General features: G+C 39.2%; 1 protein-coding gene across 1 annotated transcript in view; it reads left to right on the top strand.

Moving 5' to 3' along the window:
• LOC148019705 (xylose isomerase family protein) overlaps positions 1-10,999 on the top strand; it is a 150,754-nt gene extending 139,755 nt beyond the window's left edge. The window contains exons 18-20 of the mRNA XM_087699849.1: positions 10,027-10,098; positions 10,204-10,281; positions 10,727-10,999. Coding sequence (XP_087555975.1) covers positions 10,027-10,098; positions 10,204-10,281; positions 10,727-10,762 — 186 coding nt within the window. The 3' untranslated portion in view covers positions 10,763-10,999. The remainder of the gene's footprint in view (positions 1-10,026; positions 10,099-10,203; positions 10,282-10,726) is intronic.
• Positions 11,000-16,358: the final 5,359 nt, after the last annotated feature.

Below are 16,358 nucleotides of genomic sequence, written 5' to 3'. Positions count from 1 at the left end.
GGGATCAGGTGCAGGGCAAGTCCAGGGCTCGTTAGGAGCTCCGTGGTCACTTCATGTGTACCTGCGGCAGCCAAGGCCTGTTTTTGGTGATTGCAGGCAAGCAACCCCATTTGGCGATATACCCCCCCCCTCCCAATGGCTTCTTGCCCCCATCCCCCCTAGACCGCCTTGAGAGGCTTGTATACATGATGTACTGGTGACTCTGTTTCAGCCCTAGCTAGTCTGTTGAGCAGGAGCACTCTGTTGTAATTAGCTTTTTGAGTAATATAATCAGCCACATTCTACTTGCAAAAAAAAAAACATAGGCACATACAATAAAGAGAATGAATCTAGGTGAAAAAACCTCTCATACGGAGAGTAAAAGGTGCCTCAGTGTCCTATTGATCACCGACACTCCTCTGTGAGTGTAGGTGTGGGTGAAACCCAACAAAGAGGATGGGGTGGGAGGGATTAAAGAAGAGTGGTTTACATGCTTAGTGAAATAAAAGATACAGATATACTTGATGAAGAATGTCTGCTTCAAAATTCCCCCTCTATTGAAGTTTACATATTGAAAATCATTTGGATCCTGCATATCAAAAGGAGAAATAGGAGAGGGTTTTGATTCATATAACCCAAAGTGGTTGTACAAACCTCACACTGGGCTTGGATAAGATGGAGAAGATGGCTTGCCAATTGTTCCAAATATCGTATGTTCTCTCCATGATCAAAGAGATGATCAGTCTCATCAACCGGTCCGGATGTAGTAGAAAAGTTGGTAGGAGGGGTGTAAGCTCGACTATACGTGATGCATAAGTACTCTTTAAACTCCTCTGTCAAGTGATTGAAATTTGGAATAGGAGGAGAAGAAAAAGGTAAAGTTGAAGGTGGGGTGTCATCTTCCTCGCCAAGTCCATAATGCTTCCTCAGGGCTTCCAATGATGGAGAAGCTTGATAAGACATCGTGGGAATCCGTGAAGGAGTGTAAGACATTATGAATCAGTTATGTGTTGTTCATGTACCTCACATGAAACCAAGCCTCCACAATATCTAGAGGATACTCTTTACAAGAGCATCGGTTCTAATACCATGTAAAGATATGCTAGGGTTTGTGGTGAGAAAACACAAAAAGTACAGCCACGATTGAAACACAAAGACGTAGACAATGACATGTAAAACCCCAATCCTTCGGGACCTCATTATAGGTGAAGATGCATGCCTGAACTTCCTGATGAGTCCACTAAGGAATAAAAGAAGGCCTACAAAGACACTTGAAAATACGGTCCATTATGGGACATGAAACTCATATAACCCAAAAGGTGTCACGAAAGCTATCTTAGGCACATCCTCCGGTCTAATGTGTATCTGATGATATCCACTTTTTAAATATATACGATTGAATATGGCTGCCCCTTACAATCTATCCATAACATCATTGTTCTAAGAAGTCAGAAAGCAAATCTTTATTGTGATTTGGTTCAGAACACGATAATCAATGCACATATGCCACGAATCGTTCTTTTTCTACACCAAAAGCATTGGAAATCAAAAGGAGATGAGTTGGCCTAAATTAGCCCTTTTTCTAATAGCTTATTTACCTGACTCAATCTCCTTGTGTTGGGCTGCACTAACTGTTACGATACTGAGAATGCATGCTATGGAGGATCACTGATGAGCAAATAGACAATCATAATGAGGCAGAAGCATTGACAAGGAAGAACAACTAATATTATCCAAGCATAATGCAAGTACAACTGATTGATAATGACTGATTGAATGAGTGTGGGGATGAGTGCCTTTTATAGGCTTACAGTAGGTGGTATTGGTAGGTGGAGATAGGTGGAAAGGAACAATGGTAATCAACAACCGTGGTTTTAATAAACCGTGCATACATAACCTAGTCTAAAGCTTTATTTGCAGTCCGTTTCTTTGCCTTGTTTGTCCCATATAAAGAGACTGTGGTGGATGTGATTGCACATTTCTCACACCCCTCCTCAATCACAACCAGAAAAGACACACTGAGTATACAAAGGCTGTTGTGAGTAGAACCTTGCTAAGTGTAGACATGGAAGGAAAAAAACAACCATACAAAGCTAGAGGCTGTTACAAAGCCTCACTAAGTATGTAGAGGCTGTAGTGTGCAGAGGCTACATGAGGAGTTTTAGGAGCTTATGGTGGAAACATAAGGCAAGTCCACATGTTGAACTTTAAAACAGTCTATCATCAGAAAATGAGCTACAAAAGAGGGATTGGTGAGTCTTATCCTTTTCATCTTGGGTTTCTTCTTCTCCTTCTTCTTCAATGTTGTCTTCATCTTCTTTGGCTGTAGCAAGATATGCTCTTTGAGACTTTTTCTTAGCATAGAAGAATTTCTCAATATGCCCAAGTTTCTTACAAAAGTCACAGACTACGCTCTTCTTCCCTTTAACATAGAGGAGTTGGTGGTCTCCTCTTGGGATGCTTTTTTCTCCTTTGTTCTTGATCTTTTTTTCCTCTTCCAAGAGAGGCTTTGATGTCCACAAGTTTTGGCTTTGGCATGTTGATTAATGTGGTAGACACATTGTCAAACTCAGGTGGAAGACGTTTGAGAAGCACTCCAATACAAATGTCTTTATCCATCTTCAAGTTGATTCCTCCAAGTTGTGTCAACAAGCTTTCCATATAATTCAAATGAGTTGCAAGTGAGGTATTACTTTGCATGTTGAGCCTTAAAAATTCAATTAGTAAACAATATTTTGAGGATTTGGAATGAGCTCCAAATAAGGTTTCTAATCGATCCCATGTTGCGTAAGAGGTTTCACAATCATCAACATGATGAATGTAGCTGTCATCAAGTTCGAGCTAATAGCTTGAGCCTTATCATCATTTTTATCCCATACAACTGAAAGTGCAGCTTCCCTTGGTTTCTTCTCTTGACCACTTGTGATTGACCACAAGCCTTTCTTCATTAGGATCAATTTGATCCTAGTTTGCTATGTATGGAATCCAATACCATTGAATCGGGATGTTGGTGGATCCTTGCCCATTTTGAGATTGCAAGATCAACAGCAAATCAGCTCCAAACAATTCCAATTTCAGTTGAGCACAAGTGCTAAGAATCACTAGGTGATTAGTATCAAGAGATACTAGGCAATTTAGTGACTATGATGCTCTTGAAGTTGAAATCTTCAAGATCTGATGCAAGTTTGAGTCTTTCCCTCCTTGATTTGATGCTGGAGTTGCAAAAAAAATCAGTTTTGATTAGAGGCAAAGCTGATTGTGTTAACTGACATCAGTGCTAAAAGCACTAGATGAGTGTCAATGGACACTGTTTCTTGAGATGCTTGAGAATCTTGTTGTTGAGAAACTTGTTAAGATCTCCTCTCCTTGCTGGTAAATAACTTGAATGCTTGCTGAAGACTGAGTGCTGGAGCAGATTAGAGGGTCAATGACTTGATTTGAGCCACAGGAGTGAGAGAAGGAAGTAAAACAAGAGCTTGGAGCTTGATAGCTATGGAGTCTGCATTAGGGTTTCAAGGGGCAGCTTGGTTTTTCACCTCCTATGAGCTGAATACTTGATCATTTCCAAAACTTTTTTAATAGAAATGAAGCTTAGGAAGTAAGCTATCAAAGCCCTATGATGGTCGTCAAAATCGTGAAGAGTGTAGGCGGAATTGACTGTACGAACAGCAGAGGGCGCAGAAAACGCAGCGACTGAATGATGGCGCAATGCTGGAGTGTGGAGTCAACAATGTCGTGGTTTGAGGTAATAGGGAGGAGCGCCCTGAGTCAGAGAAGGTTTGCCCAGAAAAAACGAGCTGAAATGGCATAGATTGGGAGCTACAAGTCCACTGAAGGTGGGTAGCTATGGAGGTAGGTGAGAGATCCAAGGAAAAGTGGAGGGAGCCAGAAATTCAAACTGGAATGACTCAATTAGTGGCCTGATGACTCATTAACATAAAACCCGCTCTGATACCATGTTACGATACTGAGAATGCATGCTATGGAGCATCACTGATGAGAAAATAGACAATCATAATGAGGCAAAAGCATTGACAAGGAAGAACAACTAATATTATCCAAGCTTAATGCAAGTACAACTGATTGATAATGACTGATTGAATGAGTGTGGGGATGAGTGCCTTTTATAGGCTTAGAGTAGGTGGTATTGGTAGGTGGAGAGAGGTCATAGGTGAAAAGGGATCATGGTATTCAACAACCGTGGTTTTAATAAACTAACTCTCTAAGGTGGCTTATTAGATGGGCTACTTCCAAGGATAAAATCTATGCCATGATCTTCAGGTTGTTGAGGCGGTAGTTGCCTTGAAAGTGACCTAAGCTTTCCAATGAGTGGTGTGATAGGCTCTGCATGGCCTTTACATGCCATTTCAACTTCCCCTATGGGCCCCATCTCATCCTCTCTGATGCCTAGATGGATTGCCATGTCCACAAAGATGAAGTTGGCTCATGCACCATTATCAAAGAAAATCAATGCATAGTGATCCCTAATTATGTCCCATGCTCTACACAACTCAGTAGCATCATCATTGGACTAATCACTAACAACATCAAGCATCAATCCCACAGGTGTTTTGGACTTCTTTCTCTTAGGATTTTCCTCATTTTCTAATTTTTTGATTTTCCAACTTGCTGCCTATTGGGACAATCCCTTGTAATGTGACCCTTTTGTTCACAAATAAAGCATCTATTTGCAGCCATAAATTCCCTACATTTTACCAATGTTTTCGAGCCCTTTCTTTGCTATTTTGGCCTCTCATTAGGCTGATTTTCAGATCTGCCCCTTTCTGAGCCTTACACAACTTTTTATTCGGCCTCTCCCCACTCTCTAGGAAGCCCGAATCCTTCCCATGTAGCAAAGTATTTGTTGTAGCAGCAATCTGTATGAGCTGAGACATGCTACACACAGTGGATTTATTGCAAAAAATCCTGATTGCTTTGGATAGCCCACAAACATATTTTTCCACTTGCTCATGAAGAGGTATGGGGTGATAAGAAGTGATAGGCAGCAATGTATCCCTAAACTTCTTATTAAATTTCTTTAAATCCTTGCATTTCATAGCATCTAGCTTATTCCAAGTTGTCATGATGTCCATCTTAAAGGTACTTGTCAACCAATTCGATGCAAACATTTGCTTGAATTGTACCCATGTTGATGGTGCTACTACCTTGCATCAAAAGAGTGGACCACCACTACAATGCATTTCCCTTCAAGAAAGTGGTTGCCTTTCAAATGTTTGAGGACTCGGTGAAGTCCCTCCCTGAGTAGGCTGTATCAAACTGCTAAATGAAAGTCAAAGCTTTCGGTCTATCTTGTGCACCACTGAAGGACTCAAACTTCACTGTTTTTCCACCCTCATCATAGTCTTTTGTTGGCCCTTTATTTTTCAAGTTGTCATTTAGTGGCTATTGCAAAAAGGGTGCATTCATTGAATTTACATAAAAACCAATACCAAATGGAATATTTACATGACGAGCACTCATTCTTGAGTCCCATAAGCATTCAGGGGTGTAGATGCATTACCAAACATGCTACTTTGTGCCCCAAGAATCAAGCCAATGTTGCTATCCATAGGGTTTTGCATAATTTCCATCCATATCTGAATACATTGGGCCTTGCACACCATGCATTGGCTGCTGCATACGATAGGGATTTGTGCCATACATTCCGGTATGCGGGCCCTGTCCAACCATAGCATGAAAAATCGTGCTACCACCAAAGTATCCTGGTTGGCCCATCATAGCATGCATACCTGGCTGTCCAAAATCCATTGGATTGGCACTTCCATGATAGCCTTGCCTTTGCATTTCTTGCCCCGTACGTACTAATTGTTTTGCTTCTATAGTATCTTTGGGAGGTTCAAATGAAGGTTTTGGCATTTCCTTCAATGCACCTTGTTATCATGAAGGTGTAGAAGATGACTTCTTTTTCTTACCCTTGCCCTCTTCCTTCGGAGCATTCAAAAATCGGGTGAATTGAGGATCCTTTGCCAATTTAGCAAAGAGATTTGTTGTTGTTCTCATCAGATTCTTAAACTACACTGTGCTAGTCATTGGCCTCATTATATCTTAAAGGCCCTACATCTTGCCTAACAACAACATTTTCAGCTTGTTGTCCATGGTACGAGTGTTGTCCAAGATTAGGCATTGCATTTCCTTCATTCCCATGTAAATGTTTATATTCAAAGGCATCATCACTGCTTGATTCCATCTCATTGTATGAAGACATATTGCTGTAATTTCTCAACTAAGAGAAAAAATCAGTACTAGCACAAAACTTTGGCTTGCAATCAAGTGACTCGACCCCACCAAATCAAAGGATTGAGTGGTATCTCGGCAATGGAACCATGAAACGGGTGGTAAAACTTGATCAAGCACTTAATTACATCAATTAATAACTAAGCATAAATTAAAATGCATACATTACCTTAAGAATCTTGGACAATAGACACCTAGTTGGCCCCAAAATTGGCACCCCTTTCAGTATTTCTTTAACTTTGATTGCTAAGGGATAATGTACAAGTTGAGATTCCATAATCTTCTTTGTTGATTCAAAAGCCCCTTACTATACATACAATCAGCAAGCAATTTGGACCAATTGCTCCTTGAGTTCACATAGGACTTGCATAGATGGAACCATCAACTGGCCAAATGCTACCCCAATTTACAATGGATGGGCTAGTATCTAAAATCCCTATCAATTCCACAAATTTCAAGTGCCGATTTCAGTATACGATGCTTTCTCTTGTTGGCATAGGTCCCAAGGTGACTGTCAAACTCTATATTCTGTAAAAAATTAGGCTTTACAATAGAAATCCTTATGTTGTCCATCAAATCTAGCTAAGATCTACTGAGAATGACTGAGAAGTGTTGATATCTTTTGAGAAATAATTGAAGAAGGTGAGAGAGAGAGCCACTGCCTGCTCCAACCTACATTTAATGCAATTACCAACTACCGGGCACCTCCAAAATGTTGTCACCTAAACAACATTGCTATTGCATGCTCCTAGAAGGTATCTCCTTGCTTTCCCCTGCTTATTGAGGCCCCCAAATGGGTTTCTTCTGTAGCAAATTGTTGTTCTCTGATCAGAAAATGAAGTAGTAACTCCCTCCCTCCCTCTCTTCCATGTTGTAAACTAACAGAATGGTTGAGACTCAGGCCCCAAAAAAAAATGTTCCCTCAATTGTGTGGGCATTTTTGCCAAGTGACGGTCTTCTAAACCCATTTTTAAGCATTATCTAGCCATTTAATTAATTTTCAGAATTAAATAATCATGAAAATTAATTTTAGCCCTTCTAACCGTGCCAAATTAAATATACCCATCCATAATTAAATTGGCTAGGCCATTTGCAACCTAGAGTGGTCCCCGACCTTTGTTGACCCTTAGACCATAGTTGTCCAAGTACGAAAGATACGATATGGTATGGTGCGATAAAATACGGTACTAAATGGTACCTTTGATTTTAGAAGATACTGTACGATATTAGTACAAAAAAAAGTTAGCATGATTTTAAAAAAATCATAAATCATTAAATAATAGAATCCTTGTTTAAAGTGGAAATAGCCATTTTATTACAAAATAAGATGAATACATGAGGGTGGCTATCGTAGTCACATGGGCTGGGCATAACATGCGGTACAACTATAGTCTAGTACATATATGATCCATGGATGATGCATCATAGTGGCATCATGTATGTGGATACAATGATAGTAGATTAAAAAAAGAGAGATATCTATGAATCTATGATGAGGCATCATCATCATCATCAAAACCATTTGAGTGCTCATCAAGAAAGTCTAAAGATTACTCCTCGGCATTGGATGATAAGACACTTTCATACTCATCCTCATTGATGAGGTTACTATCATCATCAAATGATGACTCCCTAGGTGATGGTTGTGTAGGCAAGGGGGGGATATCATCATGAGGCATGGGATGTGAGCTACTAGAGCCCCGCCCTTACATATGTTTGCAAGCCACTTGAACCACCCCTCCTTGATGTTGGAGAGCACCGAATGACCATGCCCCTACTACCACCTACTCAAACTCCTCACCCACGAGTACGTAGATTGTGAGTGTCATGAGTATCTACTGCTATAAGCTCTCTATAGAGCTTTGCAAAATCATCTCCTCGTCCACCTCCTGATGTACACTCCGAAGAGTGTCGCCAATCAACTTCAATGTATCAACATTCACCTATATAATGTACGTAAGGTTGCAAATGCTAAAGTCTAAATTGTAAAGTATAAACTTCAAAATTTAAAACAACAAATTTCAAATTTTATGGTTAATTGTTTACCTGCTTTGGACTACCCATGCTTATCATAGCGATAATTCGATGCATTGTTAGTAACAACTTGCACCACATTTAAGGGGCCTACCTACAACCACAAATTACAAGTAACAATACTATTGGGGTAAACTTTAAAGTTGAAAGAGCAAGAGTGAGAGGGAGAGGATGGGAGAGGCTTGAGCCTTGAGCCTTGATAGGGTGCAGGAAGAGGAGAGAGTGAGAGGCTAAAGCTTCATGAATCACAAATCAATTCAAGATCCAAGAGAGGTAGATGAGAATGGCAAATGCTTGCTGAATTGGTGTGGAAGCATGGAGAAGAGGAGCACCTTGTGTAGATGAGAGAAGGGTCAAACAGTCAAAGAGGGGTTAAGAGTCAAACATGGCTACTAGCTGGATGGGATCCAAGGGGGGTTGGGGGAGGAGTGCATAGCTGGAAAAGGCAGTGAGCTGAGGTATCCAAGGCTCCCCCCCCCCCCCCCCCCCCCCCCCCCAAAAGTGCCACGCAGCACACGTGTAGGCGGAACACAGGGAGACGTGAGAAGATGTGGCAGCCAAAGAAGGCAAGTTTTTTCGTACGGATACGTATGGTACAAATCGTACGGTACGATTAGTACCGTACAACTATACCTTAGACTAGCATTAATTAATTTATGAATTAATGCTAGTCCCTAGTGTTATCACTAACACTTATTGACCAAACAACTTTCCTAGGGTCAAAACTAACACTAACTGACCCCCAAAGCCTAGCTGGCATAACTTATCATAACTTTTGCCTTTGACACCCATTGCATCCTCAGGGCCCTTGGCTTGTTACCATGAAATAACTACTATGTGCATCACATGTGCTAAACAACCTCGCACATTTGATTAGTAACTTAATCAAACGTTATCAACAAGATTAAAGCATCTTAAAATTTCACGTCCCCGTGATAGTACTTGTTAGGAAGGGGGCCGGAATGTTCCCCTATCTTGGAACACATTCTCTGTTCCTAACCATTAGGGAATGGCATTCCTCCATTCCAAGCCAGCATCCCCTCTATTACATGTCACTATGGCATAGAGGCATGTGGACTTCAAGAGATGGCAGTGAAATGGCCCTACAAAGTTTTGAGAGGCCCTACAAAGTTTTGAGAATATGGTGGGACAGGAGAGATTTTGAGATTGGAATGGACCAAACATGTGCTCGTGTGAAGCAAAATGTAAACCTTGACATATGCCTGATGGAGATCTTTTGCTTCAAGATTCTCTATTGAAGTTTATGTACTGGTATGGGTTCGTGTTTCAGGTGACTCACAGCCCGTACCTGCAAACACACTAACATGATGAGGGTAGAGGGCAGGTGGTGCTAAGGAAGAGAAAAAGGGAGAGGAGAAAGGACTGGCTGGTGGTGCTAAGCAGGAAAGGAGTGAGAGAAGCGCAAAGAGGGGAGGGGTAGTGTCCGTCGGAGTGGGGGAAATAAGTGTGAAAAGGGCTGCAAAGGTGGCAGCAAGCAGCTCGAGGAAAACCATGTTTGTGACATGCATGCACTATCGTCAATATCACTTTTGTGTCTTTACTATTTTCATGTTTAGAAGTTTTATTAGCACTACTTGTTAGCTCTTGTGTGCAACTGTCATACTCATGAAGCTCTGAAGCCAAATTTGGCTAGCATCCCTAGTGTACTAGATCTGATTTATTGAAAGGATGATGTGGTCTCATTTTCATGATAATTGCAGGGGGTGTGGTCTAATCTTATTATATATATTTCTTCAGGATGGAACATTGGCTGAACTTGTTAAGAAACGCTATGCAAGCTTTGACTCACCACTTGGAAAAGCCATTAAGGTTTGTTACAGAATACTTGGTCACTTTCACAGTTAGTTTAGATCAGCTAGCCTAATTTCTCCTTTGCAAACTTTTGCTAATTAGATATGTTGCTCTTGTACACAGGAAGGAAGAATAGGCTTTGAAGAGCTTGAGCAAGAAGCATTAAAATCTGCAGAACCTTCTCTTGTTTCTGGAAAACAGGTAAAGACCGAGTTTTACTTTGGCCAAACATCCTTGGAAAATTTATTCATGTAATGATGGTGCCACTTCTTTATGCACAAATCATAGCAAGAAACTCCACATCTTTCGTAGAATGGTTCTGCTCTAGACATCTGCAAGCTTTGAGGAGGTCTATGAGTAAAATACCTACTTTCATAGCAAGGAGATTGTATGTGCCTCAGAAAAATGATGTATGGCATGTTTACGTAGCACGTGTTAGGCAATCACACTACGGGTCATGAAAATTCCATTGCAAGCATGTCTAGACATTTTTGGGATGGGTTTCTAAGAATTCAATGGCAAGTGTGTTTGGACCTTTTTTTGCAATCATGTTTTGCGTGTTTTAAGACTTCAATCGCAAATTTTATTTTATTTTTCCAGTTTCTGAACACAAAATCACTCACATAAGTTGGTATTTATTTTGCAGGAACTAGCAGAGATGATATTTTACTCCTTTCTTTAGAAGATCTTCATCATGAGAACAAGGTCATAGATGCTTCAAAAGCAAGACACAAGTTCAGTAGATCACAACAGATTGTAGCTTTTAAGCTGGGAAACGATTTCCCGTGAAAGAGAATGCTACATCTATATGGGATGCATGATTGATCCACAACTTGCCCCACCCACAAAAACAATGGTATCAGCATGGAAAGCAGGTTTTTGTAATCAAATTTCCACCTTTTTCACTCGTTGGTACAAAGTATACTTTTTCTATGCGATGTTTCTTTGATCAATGTTTCCATTTGGACGCACAACCGCGGAGCATGAAAATTGAAAAAAAAGGCCCAGGCCTTATGCATGCCTAGGCAGAAAATGAAAAGGTGTGACAATAGTCATCAGAGCATATTACCCATGAAAAGACCACCTATCAAAACCCTCCAAACAAAGGCCGCCTCATAAGAAGGATCTTTAATTTCACAATCGAAGCAGTTTGTCTTGCCACATACCTTTATTGTCCTTCCATGAGCAAATATAGTTTGCTTTTTTGGTCAGGTACTCCATTTTATGCTAGACTGCACTAGGAGTGTCAAAAAGCCCTTGAGAAGGGTGAATGACAACCAAGGAAATGAATCCTCTTGTCCTACCCATGCAAGAGTCCTGCCCCATAATAGTGAGCTACATAACCTTCAAAACCAAATCTTTTAACAGGGTATCTGACCCTGCTAGATCTACGTACCACCGGATCACTCGATGGAGCCTTTACATTACTATGAGCTCTTTGTACACCTGGTGTCCTGACTGAAGGAATACCAAGCTCATCATCCAAACTCTCTGAACCACTAGAATCTCTGTCAAATCCCAAATGATTGGTAGATGCATCATTACCATCCAGCAGTTTCTTCTTTTCTTTGTCCTTCCTTGCAATACTTATAAATCCACCTAAAGATATGGGACTACTCCTTAGTCTCCCAGACCAAGGGATCATTGTAGATATAGTACCAAATGATGTTTCTGGTCCACTAAGACTCTGTGATTCTTGTTTTTCTTTTTGCACATAGCTGTCCTGATCATTAAATTGTTCCTCTAAATTTATAATTTCTAGGAATCTGAAGTTTTTGGATACAAGCAATCTGAAAGACATTAAAACCTCACATCTACTCTTGACTTGGGAGGGTGTCAAGAGAAACATAGCACTTTATGCTAACAAACAACTAGGTGTGAGAGCCCAAAAGTGAGTGGAATGCTTGTGTCAAATTTGGGATGTGTCTGCATGACATGAGAATTCTAGTATCACATGGGAAAGTTCAATCTCTTAAAAAACAAACCCTACGGAAAATAATGACAAGGGGCAAAAGTAAGAGTCTAAGTAATGATAGAAAAGCAATGGAGGAGCAACAGGAAGCTGAGAGCTCTATTATTTAAGATAATGAAGAGAAGATACAAAAGGTAAGTATATAACCCTAAAATGAACCAGGCTAAGATGTATACTAATTTGAGTTAAAACAACCTTTTAAGGGGAAAAAATGGATAGTCCCAAGTGTGTTCACATATCACTTCCATAGTATATGCTATAAATTTCCCTTAGAAGCAATGATGCGAACAAGTACGGTGTCCCTTAGAAGCAATGATGCGAACAAGTACGGTGCTATGGTGGATCATGATGCTAAGGGTGAGATGTTTGAATCTTTCACACATCACTACCATAGTATATGCTTTAAATTTTCCTTAAAAGCAATGATGTGAATAAGTACAGTGCTATGGTGGATCATGATGCTAAGGGTGAGATGTTTGAATCTTTGATGAAAGCTTTAAACTTCTCACAAGTAAGAGGCTTTGTAAAAAGAGATGGCATTGTATTGTATGTAGGCATATAGGTCAAGTTGAGCTCATTGACTAAGAGCACTCATGCACCTAATGATTATCCACCTCATTGTGCTTGACGTGAGCATGGAAGACTCAATATTTTGTAGGTGGCAAATCACTCTATTGATATGGATAAGTGATAATCAATACCATGAGCCACACTCAATTGTAGCTATAAAGATTGTTCTAGTGTTTTAGAATCAAGACAACCAAGAGCTTGCTATTCTAAGGATGGAAGCAAGTCAACCAAATCTCATGTATCATTTTTAAGTACTCACTATTCATGATGTGCATTCAACACCAATATTTTTTGTGTTGCTTCAAGTAAGTTCAATTTCTCTCCATTTCATATAGAAATAAGGGCATGATCATCAACAAATAAAGCATGGAAAAAAGTCCCAACACGTCTTACTAGACAAAGAGTAGTGAAATTGTTATTTTTAATAGTTTGTAAAGCCTATTTAGAAAATTGTGTTGACTCAATAGTGGTTTCTCTCTCTTCAAGCATTGTTGTAATCTATGAAGATACTTATTGGGCAATTACTCTAGTAGCAAATGAGAATGTGTAGATAACAAAGAGCTATAATCTCCATTAATTTTTATAGCGAATAAGGAAAGGAGATCATTCAAGATGTCTGTTGTAGACACATTTCATTGCCTTTTACATGTGAGTGAGGTTTGAGCTATATCTTCAATAAAGATCATACTCTTATTAATCACTTCTTTGTGTTAGGATTATAAAGTCTATATGTTCTACTTTCAACGTTGTAACTAGGGAAATGCATTTTACGACAATCATCCAACTTTGTGCTTAATTTTTCTGGCATCATAAGAGCATAAGTCAAGCATCCAAAACAATGCAAATGTGTAACAAAAGACTTTCTACTATGCCAAGCCTCATAAGTTATAATTGTTTACAAATCCTTGGTTAGACACTTGTTCAATAATTGATTAGCACACAAAATAATTTTCGACAAGTAACCATGTGACAATCTACCATGCATCATGTCATCTCCTTTAAAGTCAATCTCTCTCTCAACCACTCCATTTCTTGTGGAGTGAAAGGCATTGTAAAATGATGCATGATGCCCTTTTTGAGCAAAAAAGCACAAAACAATTTAGGTATAATACTACTCCCCACCATCCATATGCATTCTACCAAGAGTATGACGTGTCTTATTTTTTTATTATTGACAAGCACCAATTATAACTTCCTTGTGATCCAAACAAAACAATTCTTAGCACATGAAACTTTCTACATTCAACCAAGAATATAGCCCTCCTACACAAGTTTTGTAGGAGAGTCCAAATCTAGAAAATGAAGTGTCTTCTTCAACAATATGCAACAAGGAATCCTATTTCAAATGGCTAAAACGTACATACTACTGCAATTTAGCATCATCTATAGAATAAACAACAATAGCATAAGCATAATGTGCAAGTCACTCATAAGTATTCCACCTTATATCCATCTAAGATATAAGGTTAATAATGTAACAATCATTTCACTATTGTTGGGAACATGTGCCACACATCTTGTATTCACAAACATAATGATAGAGCTAGCTTTTGCAACTACAAAAATTGACAAAACATATTGTTTGCACATAAAACATTGTTGAGATGTAATAATAATGTTATTAGATGTTATAACATGCATTTTACCAACAACTTGAACATGGCATGAGGTTTTTTTGGCATACTAAATTGAACCTTTTTGAAAAGTTATTTTAAAAAAAGAGAAACTATTCCCTATAGGAGAATATGCTTAGTATGAGTAAGGCAATTCTTCCATCATTCCTAGTGAGTCTCTTTAGATTGTAGATGACCAATGGCAAGGACACAATCCCAATCTTGATGGATGTGATAACAAGAGCTCGAAGAGAGAAACGAGGTATTGGTATACCTAATGCATGTATAGCCAATGGATCAATGATTGGAAAGAAGAGCTCAAGAAAGAGAAATAAGTGCATTGATATCCAAGTTGCCATCATTTGTAACCCTAGCCTCAAAAATATGAAAGTTTCATTGGGGACATTATGAAAGGTAATCTAGTGCTTGGAGAAACTTTAAGACATGGGTGCACTTAAGCCACTAAGTACATTTCTTGTGCAAAAGATGAACATGACTGGGTGCACGTGCTTGGCTTGCTAGAGAATGAGTCAAGAAGGATTGCAAGAGCTTGCTATGAACTTGTTTTAATCAAGTAAGGAATCAATTTTAGCAAGGTAGACTTCATGATGAACCTGGAAGAGTTAGTACAACCAAGGGCTAGTTCAAAGATACTTAAACAAAGGTGATTGTAAGGAACTATAATTGTACATCTAGAATAGTAATAGCCCCTATTTATTGCTTGAAACACACAACTTAAGTTGAATGAACAAGTGAAAAGGCCCACTCAACCCACCACCCTTAGATGCACAGTACCATTAGCCTCTTCTGCTTTTAGTTTATAGTTCATCAAAGGAAACATGGGTTTCCATGCCTAACAAATAGTAGTACACAACACCTCTTATGGAGCTAATCCCAAACTAGTGTATTTGATCACTATTCAACCTATGACCAATGATGCCCCACAATCAAAAGAAGATAAAGCAATCAATATGAAGTATCATATAGACAAAATATTTGGAGGTTAACAGCCAAACCACCATTAGGTAACTATGTCCAAACCTAACAGCCAACACATGATATGTAAAATGGTTGAAGAACTAGCAAAGCAAACAGAGCTAATAGTGACAAAATGCTTGCCCCAACTTGATGTCACGTTTGGAACTCTAGCCAAAGCCTATAAAATGATTGATTTGGGTAGCATAAATGACAATGTAGTTAAGGCCATGTCTTGTTAGTCTATGACCTAGGAAGATAGAAAACACATCTAGCTTAAGAGCATTTTGATTTAAGAGAGATTCCTAAAGGGTTTGACAAAGCAAGAGAAAAAAAAATATTTGTCTCATATAACTCCATGCACCTCTTATGAAGATCATAGACAAGGCAAAGAGAGAAGAGATCAAATAGAAATCACATTGAAGCCCCCTTCAACAAAGGTGGTATAAACATATGATACAAATAGCTTGTGTAGATAGCCATATTATGACCAATGTTGAGTGATAATAGCCCATTAAAGCATACTAATATGACCAACATTTTATATGTCCACTTCTCTAAGGTCCGAACCCTTGCATGCAATCTGGACTATCCACCAAAAGTTCAACAACATCCTTTATTGGAGAAGATTCTATTTGACGAAGAAATCCATGTTGAAGTAGTTTCAATGCACCCAACATGCCTCCTAATACCATAACTTATCTTTGGGTATTAATGTATATACCATTTTCCTTAGACCTATTAGAGCGAAACCTTCAACAGAACGAAAACTTCTATGATTGGTGGGTTTCCAAGGCGTAGGACACATTCATGTGTACAAAAATAGGCACACTTATTTAGTTGTATGTATATAAACCAAAAAAATACCATGTGCATCACACGGATCCACTCAAGAATTAGGCACACTCAACCCCTACAATGTTAGGAAGCATTGCAATGCTTCTTGTGCAGGGGAGGTAGGTACATGATAAAGGTAACTAAATTGAGCTTATGTTGGGGGAGATAAGTACAAGGTAAAGGTAATCGAATTGAGCTTGATTTTTTTGCATTTTTTCCTTATATGAAAAAATGCATTCAGGAAAGGATTTTTGTTTGTGTGAGATGGCAAGAAGTGGAATAGCTGCCCTAGTTGCAATTATTTTTGCCTA

This window comes from Lygodium microphyllum, chromosome 19, assembly GCF_053477565.2.
Source record: "Lygodium microphyllum isolate KBCC chromosome 19, Lygodium_microphyllum_v1.1.10, whole genome shotgun sequence".
NCBI classification, from domain to species: domain Eukaryota; kingdom Viridiplantae; phylum Streptophyta; class Polypodiopsida; order Schizaeales; family Lygodiaceae; genus Lygodium; species Lygodium microphyllum.
This window is presented reverse-complemented; position numbering and strand designations above follow the sequence as displayed.